Source organism: Orbicella faveolata, unplaced genomic scaffold (assembly GCF_042242905.1).
Source record: "Orbicella faveolata isolate gen_17 unplaced genomic scaffold, um_ofav_v1 contig_2, whole genome shotgun sequence".
Classification (NCBI taxonomy): domain Eukaryota; kingdom Metazoa; phylum Cnidaria; class Anthozoa; order Scleractinia; family Merulinidae; genus Orbicella; species Orbicella faveolata.
In genome coordinates this window covers 22,660,223-22,684,435 of record NW_028301547.1, presented here as the reverse complement: position 1 = coordinate 22,684,435, position 24,213 = coordinate 22,660,223, and the positions used below count along the sequence as shown (strand labels likewise).

General features: G+C 37.7%; 2 protein-coding genes and 2 long non-coding RNA genes across 6 annotated transcripts in view; 2 read left to right on the top strand and 2 right to left on the bottom strand.

The window, feature by feature from the left end:
* The window catches only part of LOC110054934 (uncharacterized), a 43,227-nt gene extending 37,497 nt beyond the window's left edge, over positions 1 to 5,730 (bottom strand). The window contains exon 1 of one of the 3 annotated variants that reach the window (XM_089290368.1): positions 5,457 to 5,730. The gene's annotated coding sequence lies outside the window, so the exon portion shown is untranslated. The other 2 variants (XM_020761311.2, XM_089290369.1) reach the window with 2 other exon arrangements.
* LOC110054933 (uncharacterized) lies at positions 2,299 to 20,556 on the top strand. Its single transcript, XM_020761310.2, has 8 exons — positions 2,299 to 2,402; positions 9,638 to 9,964; positions 10,335 to 10,480; positions 11,078 to 11,321; positions 11,642 to 11,983; positions 13,910 to 13,930; positions 14,767 to 15,420; positions 17,943 to 20,556. Exons 2-8 carry the CDS (start codon positions 9,653 to 9,655, stop codon positions 18,318 to 18,320), a joined length of 2,097 nt encoding a protein of 698 aa, XP_020616969.2. The 5' UTR covers positions 2,299 to 2,402; positions 9,638 to 9,652; the 3' UTR covers positions 18,321 to 20,556.
* A 1,448-nt stretch (positions 20,557 to 22,004) lies between these two features.
* Positions 22,005 to 22,812, bottom strand: LOC149112478 (uncharacterized). The gene is made up of 2 exons (XR_016207464.1): positions 22,663 to 22,812; positions 22,005 to 22,456 (listed from the first exon to the last, which is right to left on the bottom strand). It is a non-coding gene; the product is annotated as an uncharacterized LOC149112478 (long non-coding RNA).
* Positions 22,813 to 23,253: 441 nt separating this feature from the next.
* Positions 23,254 to 24,213, top strand: LOC149112477 (uncharacterized). The gene is made up of 2 exons (XR_016207516.1): positions 23,254 to 23,550; positions 23,757 to 24,213. It is a non-coding gene; the product is annotated as an uncharacterized LOC149112477 (long non-coding RNA).

Sequence of the window (24,213 nt, the reverse complement as noted above, 5' to 3'; positions counted from 1 at the left end):
TGTCAAGCAGAAAAAAATAACTGGTAATAAAAATGTACAATTAGTTAAAACTAAAAATAATAGAACGATGATGAAGAGCATTTGTGATATTAGTCCTCATGTTAAAACTCGTTTTGTTAAAAACCAAACAGGAGGTAATTTACCGGGCATTGGGACGGCAATAGATGTTATTCAAAGAACAACAGAAACATTAATGCCAGACAGCAAACCCGCTTTTAAAGACTTTTAGCGCGGTAAAACATTTGAGAGAGCAGGTAAAAATATCAAAAGACAGTTTACAAAATCAAAAGCACCTTACAAGCAAATGACAAAGAAAAAGATACCTGGATGTGAATCCAATATTTATAAAGATGGTAAATGGTTCAATTTTGGATGTCCCAGTTCATTAACCATGGCAGAATCTTTTAATCGATAAGTAAAAACTCAAGGGAGCATAAACTCACAAATGAACTACGCAAATTCAACTGAGTTTCAGTGAAAAATTTCACAATTTGTGAAGCCGCAAAGTGATCTTTTGATTGGTTGACTTTGATGACTCGTTTCCTCGGGAAAGTCCCTTTTATATGTTCCTGTCTTTCTGAGAAATGTGATGTTACTGTCTGGTGATCATGCAAATATTTTGAGAAACATATAGTTTACGTCATTTATTGATTATCATGTACTTTTATTATCAAAAAGGATCATTATTAACCATGGTAACCATAGAAAAGCGCTCCATCGCTCGCAAAGCTCACTCTTCCCACCTTCGCGCTTTGAATTTTTAAACGCTTCTCCTCCTCTGCTCGAAACAAAAAACTCTTCGAGTTTTTTTTTATTCTGCGCTGCCGAGAAGCTAAAATTCTGTATTTGATGTTGTCATGTGCTGACACCATTATTGAAGTCATACAGCGGTGTAGTATGGAGATGGGGAAAATGTGAGGACACGAAGTGTCCTGGCAGCCTCATCTTCTATACTACTAACTTGGTACATCGTTTTTAATACGTTTCGTGACAAGGGGGACGATGGGGGCTTCTCAACTCAGAGCTCTGTATTAAACAATATTTTTTTAAAGGAAGATTGGAGAATATGTGTTTTGGGAGTTAGCTAACAGAAAGGAAACATTAATACTTGCATGTTGTTTTGATGGATAGAAGTGAAGACAACATATCCTTTGATAATCAAAAATGGTATAAGGCCGTCAAGAGCGGAGTTGAAATTTGGGGAAAACAAGAAGGAAAAGGAAAAGCAAGCCAATTTGCTTGAAAAGTGAAATTCCAAGAAAATGACATGTGTCGAACGAACTCGCATGTGCTAGGTTTCTTCTTGCGTATTTGAGAACATTTACCCTGCGTGATGCTAAAGATTATCCAAACATATTTATATGCTTTCAAAGAAGACGTCGCTGATGACACCAACAAAACTCAAATCGACAACGTTAATATCGAGACAGACTTCGATAAATTCTTAGTGATGGAGTACACGAGAACACCGTACAGCAGCGCTATTTTCAATTATGTTAGGAAAGACGCAAAAGCTAAATTGTAAATAAACCGCTTTAAACGAAAGTCGAAATTCTTAGAAACAGAGGGAGGCAAAACTGTCGATTGAAATTTTTAGAAATAGAGGAAGGCAACACTTTCACAACAATTGAGGAGTTGATGTTAGGTATTTGACCTGGTGAGTCCAGAGTCCGCAGTCCATATATAGGTAATCTGTTGTGTTATCGCTTACCTTATTTGGAAAAACCTTCTTCTGTTAGTTTTAGCACTAAAATACTATCCCTTCATGAATTGCAGTTTCTCTTTAGTTAATTGGATGAGGAGATCAGATTTTTGGCCTTTTTATCGAAAGTTTCGACTAAAATGAACCACTGTAGAAAAGAGAGACAATTTTGCTTCATTGATATACAGTTTGTGCATAACATGTGACGACAAATTAATTAAGAAGAAGTTCTTGTGTGATTGCAAACGGCGTAGCCACTGAAAATTTTGGCGGACTCTAACACATCCCTAGAAAGGAAAGAAAACGAAAAAGACTAATGCCTCACCTGACAGCTTTCTCGATGAAAGACTGAACTCAACGAGAATCGATGTCGTCGCAGTTGATCAATGACTTCAGTATAGCGCTGAATTGGTTGAACGTTTTGAGAAAGGTAGCTCTCAAAAGGACTGGAAAAGAGGTATTAAATTGTTGACCATTTACAAATAATACCCAGATAAGAAAGTCGCCCGTCATTGGTTGATTTTGTCACTTAAAGTGTTTTCCTTGTCAGCGTTGCTAGGTTGTAGGATTGTCGTAAGTAGCTTCCTGCTGCCACTCCCAGCTTGCATACTGCAGCTCCAGTGAGAATACGGATCAAAAGAAGAGCGAAGGAATGACTTCAACGAGTTGAACATTTGGTGCTGCAACGTTTTACCAAAAGGTAAGAAAATGCACGCTGAGCTTGTACGTTTTTGAATCTTCGCACCGTAAAAGGTTGTGTAGAACTGTATATAAGAGGGCATTTCTTGTCCGTGGCCAACAGAGTCTTGTAATGGAACTTTCAATCGAGCAAACAACATTGCAACTGAGACATTTCTTTAACCTCTTAAAAGAAATGCGATCTTACATGGAAGATTTTGGTTGTTTAAGATGCCATTAACCGAATTCTTACTAATCTCTTCTTTTGGCGCGAGTCCAAATGAAACCGAAACTCGACCGGCGACTGAAGAGCTTCGCCGATTACTTCCCGCTTATAGTGAGCGATAACATAGACGGACACTAAGGAATCTCATATTTCAACAAGAGACTGCTAAAAGTTTACAAAGCACGATAACAAACATCATAAAAATTACGCTTTGATCATCAAGAGACATGCCAATGTATTATTTCAGAGAGAGGGATCAAAAGATTTAGGAAATTTTCAAATAGGGTAATCAAGCTCTTCACCTTCTTCTCGGAATCTGCGTTACCAGGAAAGGGTATTGATGGCAGCAATCAAAGAGAATCAAAGGCTCCCTGAGCCAGCTCATGGATGAGTAGTTGACTTTTTCTTTGTGGCAAAACAAGTCTTTGTGCATAACTATTCGTATGAAAATGCATGTCACCTGTACGTTCATCCTCTTGAAAATCAAGTCATTTTCATGTAAAATGTTTTGCACGAGCATTCGTTCTAAAAAAGAGGCAAACAGCAACTCCGAAGTGAAATTAGAGTCTGCATATGAGCCAAGTGGCCCATCAGGTCAGCAGTTATCCCGGTTTCTGTAGCATGAAGCGACTAGGAGTATTTCTACTACCCCCGGATGGGATGCTAGTCCATCGCAGGGTTACCCTGCAATATTAAATTTGCCAGTACGTATTTATACACCTGAGTGGAAAGAGGCACTGTGAGAGTTAAGTGTCTTGCTCAAGAACAAAATAAAATGTTCCCAGCCAGGGCCTGAACCCAGACTGCTCGAAATAGAAAAGAAATACAAAAATCAAATAACAGGTTGTTAACACAGACAGCTTAAAAATTTCAAAATGGATAATAATTAATTTTGATTGGAACTGGAACATTGTTATCATATTAATTTGTACATGATGTAGTGTCAAAGAATAACAACAGTCTGTTTCAAAATGAAATCATTAAATGAGAGTTCATCATATTTACCAGTCAGTCCAAAATTGACAATATAATTATTTATATGAGTCAGCAGTGCATTTTGGGTCAAGGTAAATTGCTTGTGGTCCTTGTTCAGTTAACATTATGAAACAGCTGTATAACAGTGATTACTATTATGCAAAAATTACAATACATGATTTTGAAATTTATTTTGGACCTCAACTTGAGAATGCTAAGACTGCCAAGAGTATTTTGCCTAATTTCACTTAAGTGAGACATGGAGATTGGCAAAATCTTGTTTATTTTAAGCTAAGTCAAACATAAACAATTTGATTGTAGCTTGCAGGTAAACAGGAAATCTATAGAAAAAATAAGTATTTCCTTCAATATTATAAGAATGATTTCAGACAGTTTTGTTTCAATCATGAACCTGAAGTGAAGGGAACGTTTTTATTTACAATTTATAAGATTTTTTTTTCTATAGAACTATGTCCATGGAGAGGAGGAAGGGAAGCAACAAAGTTTTATACAAGGAGGCTCTGGCCCAAGGCCAAAGACCTATCCATTTTACAGTGTTCTTAACAAGAAAGGTTTTCCTTTCATATACATGTAGCTTATACCCTGAAACCCCTTTCACAAACCTAATGTGGCCCACTAGATCTTATTTCTGGGATAAATAATCAATTAACATTTGAAATCCCTGTCCTGTTAAGTCTTACAATACCTCCAGCCTGAAAAAAAGTGCACCTTTAGTCAACTGTAGGAAGAAGTCCCCCAGCTCGGTGCAATACAATAATAAGGGTACTACATATTGTAGTGCATGCAAATAAAATAACAATAATTTTCTTTCTTGGAAACAAAAATCACGTTATTTTATTCCTATATATCTTGGTAATTGTTTGTGCTAGTCTCACTAGCAATGCAGTAATATTCAAAAGGATTGCAGATATGTCTCTGCTAATAGATTTTTGCAACGATTACAGAACATACTTATGTTGACAAGTATCAAGCATTCTCTTCTCCATAATTCAAGTTTTGATGTCAATTTGTTGAAATCTCTCATTTCTAGGAGCAAAAAAAGAACTTTACATCACCAGCCACCATGCGTCCGGCTTTTTGACACAATTGGACAGCATATCTTTCTCGCAAAAAAAGAGATCTACACAGTCTCTTGGACTTAAGCCCAGTTCAGACGTCGTGCTTCTGCCGTGCCGAACTAAATTGCAATTTGGTTCGACTGTAGCACGGCAGGAAATCAACTCTGATTCAGACGTCGTGCCAGAGTCGAATCAAATCCAGGGTTTACTGAAGCCTCGTAACGAAATCTCGTCAAAACACATTGACATAATTTATGAATTTAGTTTGGCGCGACAGAAGCACGACGTTTGAATCGCTGCCGTGCCAGAGTCATGTAGCATGGCAGAGCTTGTCGAACTTAATTGCTTGCCCAACTTAATTCAAAAGTTTGATTCAGACGCCGTGCTTCTGCCGTGCTTTTGTCGAACTTAATTCCTGAATTTAGTTCGGCACGGCAAAAGCACGACGTCTGAATCAAACTTTTGAATTAAGTTGGTTTGGCCTTAATTTGTTCATCCATCACTAAAATATTGCAGTGTATATTTACTCAATCGTACATGTAGGTTGCCTTGCATATCATCCGTGAAGAAATTTTCACTCTGGTTGAACTGCATGTAATACAAAAAAAAATGTAGTGTGAACGACAACAAAACTAAAAGATAAGGCAATTCGAATTTTTTTTCTCCTAAGTATTTAAAAACAAGCTTACAAATTTCGAACTTGCGATACTAACACAGGCAGCATTTCATTGTGTGCGTACAAAATAAAACAATAAAGAAACAATGAAACCAAAACCTAACAAGAATTTACGCTTACCTTTGACTACACAACGAGAGAAAGCGAGTGGAAACCATCAAATTCTCTTGCCAAGAAAAAAAGCTAATCACGATCTCACTTTCTGGCTTTGTCTTCCCGGGTGTCTTGTATCAATTCTTTGACCTCGCCAACCTTGCTGTTGTGAATGATACATAACCACAGTCATAAATACCTCTACCAGCTTTCATCTAGGTGTGAGCAAAAGCCGATAGGCGAAAAACAACAAATTTACGAAAGAAAATCACATGAACCCAAAATGGCCGACTTCAATCTTCGAGGTGTTCGATAAACTCGTACCCAGGCTCTCAATTTATCGGGCAACACTGTACGCCTTTCTAGTCCCCCCTCGTCAAAGAACCTTCCCGAAGACGACTGAACTCTTGGACAAAAACAATACTTAGCAGGGGACGTAGGAGAAAATTGTTTAATCCAGGTTTAATGAATAAATTAATTAGAATGGAGTGAGTGACTGAGCGCCATCCGACTGCCTGCTAAGCTCATGGATGTTACATAACATCCATGAGCGAAAAGGATCTCAAACTCGTCAGGGTAAAAGATAAAGGTTTAATCCATTAAGCAGTTTATAACCTCGGGACACTACAGCTCGGACAGTATGCTCTCTTACAATAACTTTCACGTGTAATGGACTTTGCAAAGTTTCCATGCATAGAGACATTTAAGATGTGGTGCGACTCGTTTGTATTCTGAGGCTCGCACTCTTTTATCCAACCTATTAAGAGCAGCTTGGTTTTCATCCGTGCGTTTCTTACTTTCAATAGAAGTGAAGTTAACCGTACGTAGTATGTATCAGCTCTCAGTTTTGCAGAAATTCTGACTCAATTAATGTGTACTGCACTTGATTCTGTCTTTCTTCGATTATTTTAGTTGACAAATGACCAATCTAACTTGTTACCACAAATTCTTAAGGTTTTTAAAAATAATACATGAAATCCATTATATCGTGGGAACCTGAAATTGCTCACGCTTAGTTTCCAGCTTTTCTTAAACTGGTCTTGTCTTTTGCAGTCGTCGGCTAACTCAGTGAAACCGACACCACGAGAAAGGTGTCAGACTATGTAAAAGGAAAAAAATCAAGAACTCGACACAACGCAGTGTGCATTGCTTTCCTTTAGTTTTCTATTTTATTTTGCTGTAAGACAATCTGCGAGAACGAACCCGAACAATCAAATAATTTGAAGCAAATGTTCAGAAACAAGTAATGAAGCGTATCGGTCATAGGCCTTCCATCACGCTAGTTTTTTTTTTTTTTTTGTAAGTCATAATATCTATATGAGCATTGCTAGCATTTTAATTGACTTCTCCAACTCATTTACAATTCATGATGAGAAAACAAAGGAAATCATCACCATGAAGAAGGTTTGGAAATGCGATCTTAATTGTCATAACATTGGGTGAACTTTTGCTTCGATTTTTTTCCAAGAATCATCAATAGTCTGAGAAGCGACCGGAAGCTAAATCCAACATTTGAAAGAGTGAGTGTTTCATTCCTCGAAGTTTGTTTGAAAAAACTCTGCTGTGCCTCGTTTTTTCAACCACTTCTCGATGTTTGGAAATGGGATGAAACACTTTTCCTCGTGTTTGATGTATTACTTCTCTGTGTTATGTAACACAAACAATACATCGAGCTTGACACTCCTTGGGTCTGATTACCTAACCGCATGACAGTGTTTTGTTTGCCTTGTTTCAGTTTTTTTCAGTTAAAATATTTCGCTAAAAGAAGGCTAGTTCACGTATTATATTTCTTGTAAATGATATCTTATGTAGACAATGTCAGAGGCAATTCCGAGAAAAACAATTCCGAGAACGTGCTCTGCTTCTTATTTGAATACCAGGCTCAATTGTTCTATAACGCTTATCTCAATACCATATTTCGTTTGTGGAAATGAAAGAAATTATATTCCCCCTGGAAAAGAGTTCATAGACCTAAGGGTTTCGCACTTTGTGATGTATATTTTTCACATTTTTCCCTCCATATTCTGGGATGTTTTAAGGTGGCTCTGAGCCCCTCTCAACATTTTCTTTAACACTTTGTGAACAATTACTTCTTGACATGCTAATTATAATTTCAGATCAGAAATCGTCGCTTTAATTTTTTTTCCGAGTTGAAATCATTTATGGCTAAATTTAAGGGCTGTTTTTAAAAGGTTATTTTGTTACTTCCTAACTTCTTCAGTAAAAGAAAACATGACCATAAATTAAAGGAAATAACTCCACAGAGTTCGATCAAGGTTAAACAAAATTTTCATAAGAGAATCAGGCAATGCATGCTATCGGTTAACTAACAGAAAAGAAAAAGATTATGTCGTTGTATTGATGGAAGCATGTCCCCTGCTTGTGACGAAAAAAAATGGCATGAGACAGTCAGGAGCAGAGTTGTAATTCGGGGAAAATAAGGAGGCAAACAAAGACAAGCCGATTTATTTGGAAAGTGAAATTCCCAGAAAATGAGGAGGGCGGGCGTATTGATATTTGCTCTGTGCCTTGTGCGAAATTTTAGAAAAGCAATGTTCAAGTTTATCCAAATAGATTTGTATGCTTTCAAAGAATAAGTGGCCGCTCAGTGAAACCTACAAAACTAAAACTCGTAAACCTTGAAATCAAGAGCTCGAGAGTTAAATGTTTGCTGGTAAAGTTGTAAAATATTGTTAGGTTTCTGCGCACAATTCTGATTTCGAAAGTTTGTTCAGTGGTAGAGAACAGGAAAACAGCTGCGGTATTTCCAGCTATGTTTTGATGCACCGTCTATGAAACAAACGAAGGGAAGAAAAACACAAAACGCTTTTGATCGAAAGTTGAAATTCTCAGAAAGAGAGGAAGGCAAAACTGTCACAGCAAGTGGCTTACTTTGATCCAGTAAAGGTCCGGTAATACGGGCAACATTTTTCTTCAACTTGTATCGCAACGTTGTTGTATTGCAAGTTGAAACCCTCTGTTGCGCGTATTACCACGTTTGTGACCAACTTGTCTCGCAGCAAAATAGTCTACAGCTATAATTGTTTAATCGTGTGTAAATAAAGATGGCGCCTTCTTTAATATAATTTAGCATTTCAACAAAGTTCCACTTCGACTACTGGCCGTCATTTTCTTCTTAATTTTCCGTGCCAGCGAAGTTCTCTCAGTATGAAGCTCAGTGTCGTTTCAGGTAGCTAGGCGAAAAGTTGTATTTTTGCGACAGTTCTTCCAAGCCTTTTGCCTTTTTTCCGGCTTGTTTTGATAGAGGCAAACGAGGTGTCCCAAAGACTATGATAGCCCTCGAGGTCTTTGTACAGGACAAATTTATGACTTTCCGAGAGTTATTGGTCTACTTCGAATTCAGGCTCGCCTTCCCCGTCCGCTGTTTTTTTTTTTTTGTTTTGTTTTTTTCATTTGCCGCGCTTCGCGACAGCCAATCACAAGCGTTGAATTCAAATTTGTTGCGAGACAAGTTGTAGTTTCAGTGGTAATACGAGCAGCAAAACTAAAATTTGCTGCAGAAAGTAGAACTCGAGTCTACTTTGCGCAACATGTTGCCTCAACTTGCAACACTGTATTTTGCTGCGAGACAAGTTGGTCGCAACCGTGGTAAAACGTACAACAATATGTTTCAACTTGCAATGCAACAATGTTGCGAGACAAGTTGAAGAAAAATGTTGCCCGTATTACCGGATCTTAAGTCGAGAGTCCGCAGTCCTTATATAGAAAATCTATTATTTAATCGCTTACCTTATTTGGAAAAACCTTCTTCAATCGGTATTAGGCTTTGTCAATTGTAGTTTCTGTTATAGTTACCCGCAATCGAAGGGGATCAGAGTTTTCCCCTTTTGTCACGGCCGGTGTTGAATGTTTCGGTAAAAATGAGCAACTGTTAAAAACGAGAGACCATTCTGCTTCAATACGTCACCATAACGTTTATTTAGCTTGTGGTGTCATGTTTATGAGACACAGCATGTGCGTAAGTTATGAACACAAATGAATAGAATAAAGGAGTTCCAGTATGATCACATATGGCTTACTTTTAAATCAATCGAAAAATTTCAATTTCTGATACATCTCTTAAGAGAAAGAAAAAGACTCTTGCCTAAATCAATGTAATCGCAATTTATCTCAGACAAAATAGTTTATTCACCTTTAATAGGGAAACTGTTGTCAGTCACATTAAGTGATCATATATTTGCTTTCAGTTTGTAGATTCCAACATGAATGTGCCAGCGTGGGCGTTGTCAAATTTGTGCATTGGTCGGTCATACGACGCAAACGACAATAAAGCAGGCTTGGATATTTTTCATCCTGACATTCCCATTAAAACTGAAAACGTAAACATGTTTTCTTTCCGATACAAAATCGTGAAATCAAATGAAGATGTCAGAGATTTGCTAAACATCTCTGGAGATATTTCGTTGAAGATCAAAGCGAACATTTTCAAAGTGGAAGGAGCAGGGAAGTACATTAACAACAATAATAACGAAGAGGGAACGACAGAGGTCTTGGCTGTTATGAAATGCACCACGGTGAGTTCTAGTCATTGCCAAACTTGGACGTGGTGTACTCAATGTTCGTCTTCTATGCACGGTCAGAGAGAGAAATCAAGAATTAAAGGCCATCTCCAGCTTTTCTGCCATGAAACTGCGCTTTTTATCATTATGTTGAATACTATAACAATTATCCTGCTCAGTCTTGCAGAATTTTGGGCGATTTTACACCCTTGTTTACTAATATCAGGCGATATTTCTAGCGATTTCGCAGGGTGGCTGTTAATTATCCTCCCTTTTTAGTAGGAAAATCTTGATATGACGTTATAAATGGTGTTAGTAAGTTATGTCATTCACTTTTGTTGATAATATTTTCTTGACTATAAATAAAATCACTGTTTTTCTCTAGGTGAATAAAACAATGGATGGATCAGCAACTGTAAGAAAGGAAATGGAAAATGCTACAAGCCTTGGCACCCATTATGTGAGAAGCGTGACATATGGCGCCGAAATGATAGCGAGCCTCAAATTCAGATCATTGTCTTCTAAACAAAGGTGAAAAACCGCAAACGTAGTTTTATCTTAAACATTATGAGTTAATCGAAAATCATATCCTGGTCTGTTTAATGACGGTGTATCTGATTACCTCCTTATTTGTTTGGAAAAAGTTGTGGCAGGGTGTAGTCGTTTGAATAGCTGTCACGGAAAAACATTCTGCACCGTCGCTTTACTTTTACCAGTTTACTTGAACTGTGTGCTTTAACCAAACATTTTCTTCCAACGTTTGGTGGCTAAACTGACACACAATGTTCGACCAAACTTTAAACAAAGTGAGCCCACATTGCGCTTTTTACGCATTACTGTTGAAGTTATGATATGACTAGCTTCGACGTCACACAAGATCCATTTCTGATCGGTGGCTTTTTCTCACTCGGTGGTGGCTAAACGATCAAACATATGTTCTTAGGGTAAAATTTTGGATGAAAACGTTTGAGCTAAATCGACATGGGAAACCATTTTTGCATGAAATTATGTGATACTGAGGGAGGCGGCCCAACGATCAAACATGTTCTTCTCGCATAATTTTGGTTGAAAATGGTTTGGATCGTTTAGCTGGGCCTTAACATAACAATTTTCATTGCGATGTTATAGATCGACACTAAGTGGTAAATATGATGGAGGACTGGGCATTGAAGGACCAATCAATGCCGGTTTAGAGTTTCAGTTAAAGAAGCTATCTTCCGAGTGCGATAATGCCAGCGATTTGAATATCGAGTATTATGCTACAGACATGCCAGACAAGAATCCAACCAACTTGGAAGACCTGGTGAAACTCATTCAGGAGTTTCCCTCTAGATTAGCAAAAATTAATGAAGGACAGGGAGTCCCCATTCAGGTATTTGTTTATTTTTTTAATTTGATTTATCATTATAAGTTATCGTTTTTTCTAATTTAACCCATGACACAAAATGGAAACGTATTAAGAGTTGGTAGATTTCCACTCCATCGTCTCAGGTAATACCAAAGCGTCTAACTGATAGTACTGCTTAAAACCGGCTGAGCATCTCTTTGTGTAATCGTATTCACGAACTTACAACGTTGGACCTGGGCAACGAGGCCAGATAGTTATAACTCGAGATCTTTTCTCGGATATTAATTTTTGACTACCACTTTAACCAATAGAGTACTACTTCTCCACTTTCCTTTTTTGAACAGATTGAGCTTCAATCAATAGCAAACGTTTTTCCAGCTCTAAAGCACGACCGCAACGTCAGAGCGTTAGAATGTGACATCAGTGAGGTGGAAAGCCGCTATGATGATCTGCGCCAGGCAAAGGATCTCGTGCAAAGATACCAAGATGCTGAGAGAGATTTAGACCAGGATATGAGAAAATTCAACTCAGAAATCACCAAGACCCTACGTACGTTTCGCGCTGCCATCTCTACTTTGGATGCAAAAAAAGTGGAAACATGTCTAGAGGCTTACGCGAACTCGCTGGACGGAAATGACGAGGAAGGAAAATTTGTACGACACTGGAAAGGCAAACTGAAGTCAATGGTTCGTAATTAAAGCTTACCAAAATAGTTTCTCTTACCCGTATATCCATCACTCAGTTCCTGGAGCCCTCCAGTCGCACTATCTCGCTCCCATTAAAGTATGACTGATCAACACAACCCTGTCAAGGCAAAGAGAGTACATCATAAGGCTAACCTTTGGCTCCCTAATAAAATAAGGACGCTTATTATCAAATGTGACAGGGCGAATTAAAAGCTAGCGAATCTAATGATTCCAAGCCATAATCAGGATGTAAAGCCCCAAGAAAATGATAGATATAAAGAAAGATTTACTACAAACGTTAGTTTTTCTGATAACCGTGGCAATCCTAAAGGAATTTGGAAGACGCTCAACGCAATGGAAACCAAAAACCTGCTTCCATTTAGGAAATCTGCATGGGTAGATGACATATGTTATATCAGCGATCAAGAAAAAGGCCGATTTTCTCAACAGACACTTTATCAGCATTGGCGCTAACCTACCCTCGCCAATTCCAGCCAAACACGACTAAATCTTTTCGCGAGTTTGTTTACCATACTTATAATATCGATTTCAATTTGCCAGAAATCTGATCATGTCTAAGTCTCCTCAAAACCTCAGTCAAAAATAAATTCTCAATTTCTAGCGCTCATGTTCTCTGTGATTGGAAAATGGTAAAAGTCTTCCCTCTTCACAATTAGGCAACTTTAAAACAAATTGACAAAAAATATAAGCTTTTGACGGCGATTTTAAGCTCACTCGCCAAGATTTGCAGTCAACCATGTTCATATATCGTCGAGTAAAATTTATTGAATAAATACCATTCAAGTTTCCAACCAACATACTCAACAACGGAAGCATTAGTACACGCTTCTAATCAATGGTTTTTTCAACTTTGACAAGGGGCTAACCGCTTGTCACCGCTGTTGTCTCCCTTTATTTTTCCAAGGCTCTTGATACAATTGAAGGGCTAGGAGCATCTCAGACTGAGCTTTGTTGTTTTAACACAGATCAGTTAGAGTTTTTGCCTGTAGCCTTGACTCGTTCAGGAAACGTTGCTTTATTGTTTTATCTGCAAATTTGCGCTTCGTTTCCAATAAAAACCGATGGCTGTAAGTAATCATTATTTCCGTTTTACTTATCCCAAAACGAAGCGCGAGGTAGCGGATGAAACGTTTGAGGAACTTTTCTTGAAGGAATTCAAGGTCAGATGCAAAAACTTCGGAAAATCGATCGGAACTAGAGCAGCAAAACCCGATCTACTATGTACTTGAGTCGGTTATACTCCCAGCTCTTTAACTGATCTCAATATTTTAAGCGATTACATTCCCTATTCATTGTTTATATTATGCCCCACTAGTCGGCAACAAAGTTGTGAAGTTAGTAAGTTTTCCCTCAAAGGCAAAGCATATTTCTTGTGGTGTGCCCCCAGGACCAATGTTACGGCCTTTGCTCTTAATTTTGCTTATTTACATAAATGATCTCCGCATGCTTGTCGATGACTGATTCAGATTTAGAAATAACTCGCCATACTGTTTTCTTGATTTACAAAATAGATTTAAAAATGAATTAGAAAGAATTGAGCAATGGCTCCCTGCCAATAAGTTGTGCTTAAATATGATTAAGACTAAGATTTTACTAGTTTCCTTTGGAAAAAAGATGCACAACTAACGTTTCCCCTAAGAATCAAATTGACTTTTTATGCGATAAAGAAGTTAAAGCCACCAGATCTTTATGTACTTATATTGACGAGAATTTGTCCGGAGCGATCCACATTGACCACCTAGATAATATTTAAAAACGCAATACGCCGTCCTATGTCCTTTGCTTGTAATATATGCAAAGATGCTTGTGCTTATTTTTAATCTTTGCACCTGTTCTAGTTCTAGCCCTTCAGTTCTATAACCCTTTTGTCCAAAGCTCAACTTTTATAATTTGTTACATTTACAGATACCATCAACAAACATCAAGGCAAGTATACATGTATATATATTTTTTTATCTATAAGCTCTTAATCAGGCTGAAATCAGCGAGATGATAAAGATGTAAAAGAAAACTAAAATATAAAACATATATAAAACTGCATCACCCTTTTTAAGTTATACCAAACCTTAAAACTGTACATTTCATTAGAAAAGCTAAGTTACTATGTACTAAATATAACATGAGCGACCGTATTGTACTGGATATACAATGTCGAGCCGAAGGCGAGACATTTTATATCCAGTACAACACGGGTGCGAATATTGCATTGTACTTATGAAATGAAAAGCACGCTTTCATTTGCCCTCCCAAAGAAATTCGCATGGGATGATGATGAGTAGGGAATGCTAAACTCATTCGCTAGTGATTGGGAACTTGGGAGGATCTTGTTTTCGAAGGCCGAAAAAGACAGACGAAGAAGCGGCTTGGTTGCAAGAGACTACTCCCTGAAATACAAGAAATAGTGCAAAATGAAGTGTAAAGACATTGTTTTGCTTTAATGCGGAGGTTTTGGTTTTTTGTGTCAGCTGATACAGAATGTTAATAAATCTATTAGTATTCTGTATGAAGTTCATACAGAATAGTAATAAGCTAATTAGTATTCTGTATCAAATTGATACAGAATACTTATTTGTATTGGTTTTACAGTGATATTCAGGTGACTCAAATTGCATTTTTGAATTGGCTTAATTCTTCATGAATTGGTACTGAATTTTATGAGTAAATGAATTATTAGGTGTGCCAAGAAGCCCTTAACTTAAGCAATAACCTAGACTTATAGGCAACTAGCCGCAAAAACCTTTATCTATTTTATTATCTTCCAGCTACCTAGTGGAAAAGAACTCACTGTAGTTCTCCTGGGAAAGACTGGCAACGGAAAAAGTGCAACAGGGAACAGAATCATTGGGAGAACTCACTTTCAATCATCCCCAGACGCTTCATCAGTCACCAAGAAATGCTGGTACGGCAGCAGAACGGGAGAGCGGGACATGAATGTAATAGACACTCCGGGTGTTTTAGATACCTCTTCAGTACAACGTATGAAAGGGGTAAATATTTTAAAGGGCAAGGTATTTCAAAGCGACCACCGAAAAGCCCAAGACTTAATTTTGAGAGAATTGTGCAAGGTTTTTGGGATGGCACCGCAAGGTTTTGATGCAATCGTATTAGTGGTGAAGTATGGAGCCAGATTCACAAACGAAGATGAGCAAGCGTTGAATCTTCTTCAAACCTTTCTGGGGAACGAATCCAAAGAGTACATGATTCTTATTCTCACGTGGGGCGACCAGGCCGCACATCATGCTAAAGAGAAAGGGGTAAGCCTGGACGAATGGATTAAAACCTGGATATCCAAACTGCCACCTTGGGTTCTAAAGTTTCTCGCTGAGATAAAGGATCGAGTGGTGCTGTTCGACAACTGCCTGAAGGAAGACGAGAATCCAGAGGCATTTAAAATACAGCTGTGCAAACTTATTGAGGTAAACGTTAATGTATACAAATAATGTGTCATAACGCAACTATCATTCCATAGACTTGCGGAATGTTGCTAGACCAGAGTACCACGTCAATGTTCACTATATTATAGTCAGTAAAATAAATGTCTTGTTCACATTGGAATTGGACATTACCCCTTGATATACCAAATTAAGGTGTGAGCCCCAGTATGATAGATAATTGTTAAGATTGCTGTTTCGGCCTTGTATTCCCTCAAGAAACACCTGCTCATGGCTGCTTTTTCTTGGGTTCTTCATTTAATTTTGTCGATTCACTGGTAGTGCCCAATACCAACATTTTCTAGAGTTGTAGACTGCAAAACAAGAATTTGCGAAACAAAAATAATAAATCCATCAACTACTCTCGCTTGACTACTATCGGTGTGTCACGAAAATAAACTCTTCAAGAGCAAACTGAGACATATCAAATGATGGTGATAATATTTCTTGCATTGTATCAACAAGTCCGAGTCTTCCCCTTAACGTGCATCACTTTGACGAAAAACATTGTTTAAAATATTCAATATTCAAAATAAAAGAGCGTTTGCTATTGCAGCAGACAAGAGCATCAACTGGTATTTGTCTACGACAGAAAGTGGACAAAACAAAAATTCTTTAATTTCGCAATCGCTTTAAGCGGAAGTTATTTAAAACGGCTTTCAATGAAAAACTCCCACCCAGCTTACTCGCATCCTTCGTATCGTATTGTTTTAAGTATTTGTGTTTGTTCGATATAGTGCTACGAGGCGTCTGTTTGACTATTTTAGCCGAGAATCAAATTTTGTCATATAAAGCAAAATGGGACGAGATTAGAAATAAACTTCAAAGTAAAGAACGAACACGGACCGAAAAACTGAACTTAAAAGACTGCTCTGAAGTTGGCAGTATTAAGCTTAAGTTAATTAAACAGCGTGTAAACACTGCACGGAAAACAAATATCTTGCAATTTAACTGCAAAGCAGCAGAGTTTTGTCGACAAAATCACATGAATACTCGCCTGTTGGAGAATAACCATTCGCTTTAATGCAGTGCTGACTTTTACGTTCGTTTTTCAACGTTTGGTGAGCAAAAAGTTTCACTTCAAGAGGAAAAATCTGTTTCGCAGTGCCGGATCGGAGTTAAATGGTTTCACTTCAAGATTTTCCCGCAAATTTCGGTTACCTTGACCGTGGTCAGAGATAAGAAATTTCTGCCCGATTCCAACTATATCTTGGGGTTATAAATGAAAAATAATAATAATAATCAAACAAACTGTGATATATCATAGCAAGTAGTACGGAAATAAACTAAACGATGTCCTTTGAAAAATTCGCAGAAACAAAAGCAAAAATGTTCTGGGTAAGTTTTGTTTTGATGAAAATGAATTCGCACTTTAATTTTACATTCCCTTTAGCGATCGTTGTTTGAAAAGAGTTTAACTGAAAAATGCGCACACATCTTACTATTTGCCGTTATGTTCTATTGTTTTTAATATTTGCGTTTGTTCTCTATCAAAATTGTCACAAATAAATGCTACAAAAAGAGACGTATGAGACAAGATTAGGAAATAAAACTCTAAGGAAAATAATGAACAATGAACGAAGAACTCAGCTCAAAAGACTTCTCTGAACAGTAGCAGTATTAAGTTAAACGGCGTGCCAACACTGCGCAAGAAAAACAACATCTTGCAAAACAGCAAACCAGCAAAGTTTGTCAACAAAATCACGAATACTTGCCTCTTTGGAGAATAATCAGTCCTTTTACTTCATTGCTGACTTTTTCGTTCAGTTTCCAACGTCAAATGAACGTAAAGTTCACTTTAAGAGGAAAAATCCAACGTTTCGTCGTTCCAGCCGGATCGGAGTAAAACAATTTCACCTCAAGATTGGGCTGGTATTTGCTATAAACGTATTTATGATGTGCTGCCTATTTAAGAGTCCATTTGCCTCTCCGCCGCTGGTAGTCGTCTCGCTCTTTCTCCCGCTGGTGGTCATAAATTGCCTTTGGGTTTTGTTGCCTTCAAAATTTCGTTTTGTTTTCCTTGAACGCAGCCGGTTCGCAATGTAACTTCCCAGCAAACAAACGCGGGCAGCAACACAACTTCACAAACTTGGGTATGGCATTTCGCGCTTGGCTTACAGGAGGGGGCGGACGTACGAACGGACGGTCTGACGGAAGTGACGTCATAACCTAACCAAAATTTCTCACCTTCATGGGTCTTAATTTCCCTTACCTTTGGGGCGCCCCCTGCTCGCTGTCGGCGCGCGGAGTTCCTCTATCACTTCACATACTTCTAACAATGCATCTATTTTGGAAGAAATAAGGCGTGGGAACGGTACTTCACTGTCAACCCATGCGCATTAAATTGGTTAGGCCTGATTGCTAGGCGATGAATGATATTTCCTTAACTATTCCTTTTACATTTCATAATAAAAGAACTGCAACACTCTTGGCAAATTAGTCAAATTTGCCACTCTTGGCAAATTAGCAAATTAAATAAATCCTGGTTTCCTTGTTGTAATTATTAGGTTATCGACACAATGAATGAAGGAAAGAGTCCCTTTGTCCACAACTTGACTAAAGCTTCTCAAGAAGTTCTAGAGGGGCGAATTCAGAAAGCTTTAGACTCCAGTGGGTTTGCAGAGGATCTTACACACCTGAAAGAAGAAAAGGAAGCTGTTGAATCACAGCTCAGTGAAAATATCGCCAGTGAGCAGGATCGAGGAGCATTGGAAGACCGTCTCCAGGGAATCAATGACAAAATTGATGTGAAACAAAAGGAGATAGACGCTTTAAAAGAAACACAAAGGACAGAGCAAGTAAAAGACGCTGAAACGGAGTCTGGGGGAGACACGATAAAGAAAATCAGCGACAGTGCCAAAGGTCGGATCTGTGTAATAATTTGAAGAACGACTGGAATAACTCTTCCTGGTCTGCCGAGAGACTTTTTTCTTATTTTTAACCTTGATATTGTTTGTTTAATTTGATTATTGCCACTTATCAGTGTATACCCATGGTAAAGATGCATGGTTAAGTTGAAGAAAAATATGAAGTGGGACACTACTGTGTCCCGCTTCACACCCAGCCTTCTAGCGAAGTATAATCTTTAAGTCGGAAAGAAAACTGCCAACGAGGAATTCTTGTTCACTGGTTTAGACCATCAGGAGTTATAACATAATAAAAGTAACAAAAGCGCGCGCTCTGAGCTGATTGGTCAATTACTATTTGCCCAGGTACGACGAAAACACTGACGCGTGCGCCGGGAAAAAAATACCTGTTTCCTCAAACTGCAATAACGACCGACCAGTCTACGCTTAAATTTCTTCACAGCTCTATGGAAAGATTTAGAAATGCCATATGTTTTAATCCGTTAGCGGGTATTTTGCCCGAGCCACCTACAAAGCGATTCGCAAGCCTAAGTGAAAGCCAGCTCGACAAGTTAGTGGGCGAGAGGCATCCAAAGAACACAAGATTTACAAAATGTTCTGGTTATGTTATAAAACAAATGATAAACGGTTCAGCGTGTACTATCGATTTATAGTTGCTCTTGGGAGGTTTGCTAAGCACTTAAGAAAATAGAGTCGCACTCGGCTATCTCCGGTAGTACACGCTCAAATGTTTACTACTTATTAAGTAGTAGAGTGGTTTTGATTGAGTTTCGTCAAACCAAAACCAAAGTAACTGGTCAGACCAATTCAGCACCATTTACGTAAAACAGTACAATGAACCAATCTCACAGGATCACGTGTGACCGAGAGACGACTCATTTGAATTTGGCTTCCCACTGGTTGAGAAAATGACGCGAATTTTAATAGGGCGTTCACCAAGAGAAGTGACTCAAAACCAAAGCAGAGGCGAAATCACTTCAGCCACTCAATTAAAAAGTGCTCTGAAATGAACGTTTGATTGTCGAATTTCCTTTGGTTTTTGCTTATTTCATGCAGGAATTTACTTATTTTCTTTGCGTCAGAATTAACAACAATAAATAACACCTAACGGTAAGAAAGGACACTTATCGTGTATCTTGTGGTTTGAACATTTCGCTAACCAGCTTGATTTCTTTCTCAGCTGGTATCACATCCATTACTAAAATGGGGAATGAAAGAAATGAAGAAGCCCTTTCGTTTCAAAAACTTTAAACTAAAAAAAGTTGAGGCTTAAACAACTTCAACTTCAGCTTCAACTTCTTTATTATTTTGCACCATTTACGTAAAACACAAATACTAAATACATAGGAGTTTTACAGAAAATTATATACAACATAATACGGCCGGAAAACAACTTAAAACAGGAATGTGCGCGATAACCAGAGTAGCCATGGGCTTTCGAGCTGGTTAACGCCATGTTGAAATTAGATGCGGCAACTAATAACTTTATACTGTAGACAAATTTACAATCATTTAATTACAGATCAATTGTAGAGATATATTATCACTTTAAACAGACACATTAAATTACAGACATAGATATTACACTGAAAAGTAAAAATTTATAAGCTATTTTTGAGTGTTCAAGAGGTACTGCTTTTTAAAGGAATTTTATGATAGATTTTTTAAATGAAGAGGAACTAATTCCCATATTTTCGATGCAGAAAACTGGAATTTTGATTGTCCATGTCTAGTTAATGTGGTTATTCTATAGAAGTTTCGATTTGATGCATATCTGGTGTTATGGTTATGGATTTCCGTTACTGGTGTAAGAGTACTAGAAAAAGCAGTCGGAATACTTCTTATATCATTTTTAATTTTATGAGCCAAGAGTGCCATCTTCCTCTCATAGGTATTACTTAATTCTAAAATTTCAAGTAAGGAGTAATAAATTTTAGCACTTTCCCTTTTATTAGAAGAGAATAAACATAACACGTAAAGCTTGTGTAGCATACTAGAAACAACAGTATTTTTAAAAATAGTTTATATAGTTAAGCAAAAGTGACAGAGAAATTCAACAATGCATGTGGCAAAACTTGTGTCCTGACGGCCTATCAATTCACATTGTCTTTTGCCAATAAGGTCTGTTCACAGAGGACTACACAATGTGTTGCACTTGAGTTTTAATAATAACAATAATAAGAAAATGTCATACAGGAAATGAAACATGTTCTCCTGGACAAAAATAAAATTTCGTTCACAAACAAGCCTCCAACTTTGGAACACGGTGTTGATATATTCCCAGGTACGAATAAAAGACAGTTAAAATCAAAGGCTCCCTGAGCCAGCTCATGGATGAATAGTTGACTTTGCCTCTATGGCAAAACGAGTCTTTGTGCAAAACTATTTGGATGAAAATGTATGTCACCTGTACGTTCATTTTCATGAAAATCAACTCATCTTCATGTGAAATGTTTTGCACAAGCATTCGTTCTAAAAGAGGCAAACAGCAACTCAGAAGTGGAAGTAAAGTCTGCATATGAGCCACGTGGCCCATCAGGCCTACACTTATCATGGCTTCTGTAGCATATAGCGTCTAGGAGTATTTCTACTACCCCCTGGATGGGATGCTTGTCCATTGCGAGGTTAACCCGGCAACATTAAATTTGCCAGTACCTATTTATACACCTGAGTGGAAAGTAGCACTGTGAGAGTAGAGTGTCTCGCCCAAGAACACAATACAATATTCTCAGCAAGGGCTTGAGCCCAGACTGCTCGAATTTGAAAAGAAATACAAAAATTAAATGACAGGTTGTTTACACAGACTGCTTATATATTTTAAAATGGATAATAATTAGTTTTGGTTGGAATCAGTGCTCGAAATTAGCGGTTGTCTGGTAGTCCGAGACAACCAAAAAGTCTACCGGGCAACCAATTTTTTACAAAATCAATAAGCTGGTTAATCAAGGAAAAATCAATGGACAACCCTGCTAAAAATAGAAAATAAATTCATCATAAACAGCACCCGACTTACGTAACGCTTTTGTATTGTCAATGTCCCATAGTGTGAAGTTAATAATAATTAATTTGCCTCAGCCAAGCGTTTTCCTGTGTTTTGGACATCTGTAAAATTTATAAAACATTGCCAGGTACGAAAATGTAAGAGAAACACAAAGTTTCATGTCTGGTGGCGCTCAAGATCAAAGACGCCATTTTGAATCTGCCACAACTCAAACCCAGACTTCTGCGAAAACCATTGGTGTACACTAGGAACTATGGGATTAGTTCAAGCTTGACCGCCATGTGATTCTACATGACATGTAAATAAAGGTAGGATTGTTACAATAATTGTTCTCAAATTCTTTATTTCGTTACTAAGGAGACAAATATGGATGTGTTTTTGAGTAGTGCACTTACTGGTAAATGTGTAGGTTTTTCTAATGGGCAACCAAGGATTCATCAGGGCAACCAAATTCATGGGTTTGGTTGCCCGACTTCTGAAATAGGGACAACCTGGATTGTTTTTTAATTTCGAGCACTGTGGAATTGGAACATTGTCATTATATTAACTTGTACTTGATGTAGTGTCAAAGAATAACAACAGTCTGTTCTGCGGCCCAAAAAAAGTGCACCTTTGGTCAACTATAGGGAGAAGTCTCCCAGCTTGGTGCAATACAATAATAAGGGTACTACATATTGTAGTGTGTGCAAGTAAAATAACAATTATTTTCCTTCTTGGAAACAAAAATCATGGTATTTTATTCCTATATATATCTTAATAATTGTTTGTGCTAATCTCACTACAAATACAGTACAAATATTCAAAAGGATTGCAGATGTGTCTCTTCTAATAGATTTTTTGCAATGATTACAGAACATACTCATATTGACAAGTATCAAGCATTCTCTTCTCCATAATTCAAGTTTGGATTTCAACTTGTTTAAATCTCTCATTTCTAGGAGCAAAAAAAAAAAAAAACACCCTAAGTCACCAGCCACCATGCGTCCGGCTTATGTTTGACACAATTTTACAGTGTATCTTTCTCGAAAAAAATAGATCTACACAGTCTCTTGGACTTCCAGCCATCACTAAAATATTTCAGTGTACATTTACTCAATCGTATATGTAGGTTGACTTGCATATCATCTGTGAAGAAATGTCCACTCTGGTCGAACTGCATGCAATACAAAAAAATCTAGTGTGAACGATAAAAAAACTAAAAGGTAAGGCAACTCGAAATTTTTTCCCCTAAGTATTTAAAAACAAGCTTACAAATTTCGGAACTTGCGATACTGACACAGGCAGAATTTCAATGTGTGTATACAAAATAAAACAATAAAGAAACCATGAAACCAAAATTTAACAAGAATTTAAGCCTACCTTGGACTCCACAAGGAGAGAAAGCGAGTGGAAACCATCATATTCTCTTGCTAAGAAAAAAAAGCTAATCACGATCTCACTTTTTACGAAAGAAAATCACCTGAAACCAAAATGGCCGACTTCAATATCTTCGAGGTGCTCGAAAAACTCGTACCCAGGCTCTCGATTTATCGGTCAAAAATATACGCCTTTCTAGTCCTCCTGGCCCTCGTCAAAAAAACCATCCCGACAATCCTGACGATCGAACACTCTTGGACACAAACAAGACTTAGCAGGGGAGGTAGGAGAAAATTGTCGCATTCCTATTGCGTATAATTTCACACGTGATTAGCGCGCGCGCATTAAAAAATGGTGGCTTTTTGCTCATGGATGTTATGTAATAACGTCCATGAGCTTAGCAGGCAGTCGGATGGCGCTCATTCACTCACTCCATTCTAATTAATTTATTCATTAAACCTGGATTAAACAATTTTCTCCTGCCTCCCCTACTAAGTATTGTTTTTGTCCAAGAGTTCAGTCGTCTTCGAGAAGGTTCTTTGACGAGGGGGGACTAGAAAGGCGTACATTTTTGTTGGATAAATCGAGAGCCTGGATACGAGTTTGTCGAACACCTCAAAGATTGAAGTCGGACATTTTGGTTTCATGTGATTTTCTTTCGTAAATATGTTGTTTTTTGCCCATCGGCTTTTGCTCACACCTAGATGAAAGTTGTTAGAGGTATTTATGACTGTGGCAATGTATCGTTCACAACAACACGGTCGGTGAGGTCAAAGAATTGATACAAGACACCCGGGAAGACAAAGGCAGAAAGTGAGATTGTGATTAGGTTTTTTCTTGGCAAGAGAATTTGATGGTTTCCACGCGTCTTCTCTCGTTCTGTAGTCTAAGGTAAGCTTAAATTCTTGTTAGGTTTTGGTTTCATTGTTTCTTTATTGTTTTATTTTGTACGCACACATTGAAATTCTGCCTCTGTTAGTATTGCAAGCTCGAAATTTGTAAGTTTGTTTTTAAATACTTAGGAGAAAAAAATTCGAATTGCCTTATCTTTTAGTTTTGTTGTCGTTCACACTACATTTCTTTTGTATTGCATGCAGTTCGACCAGAGTGAAAATTCCTTCACGGATGATATGCAAGGCAACCTACATGTACGATTGAGTAAATATACACTGCAATATTTTAGTGATGGATGAACAAATTAAGTCCAAGAGACTGTGTAGATCTATTTTTTTGCGAGAAAAATATGCTGTCCAGTTGTGTCAAAAAGCCGGACGCATGGTGGCTGGTGATGTAGAGTATTTTTTTTATTTTTATTTTTTTTTGCTCCTAGAAATGAGAGATTTAAACAAATTGACATCAAAACTTGAATTATGGAGAAGAGAATGCTTGATACTTGTTAACATAAGTATGTTCTGTAATCGTTGCAAAAATCTATCAGCAGAGACATATCTGCAATCCTTTTGAATATTAGTGCATTGCTAGTGATACTAGCACAAACAATTACCAAGATATATAGGAATAAAATACCACGCCGTTTGTTTCCAAGAAAGAAAA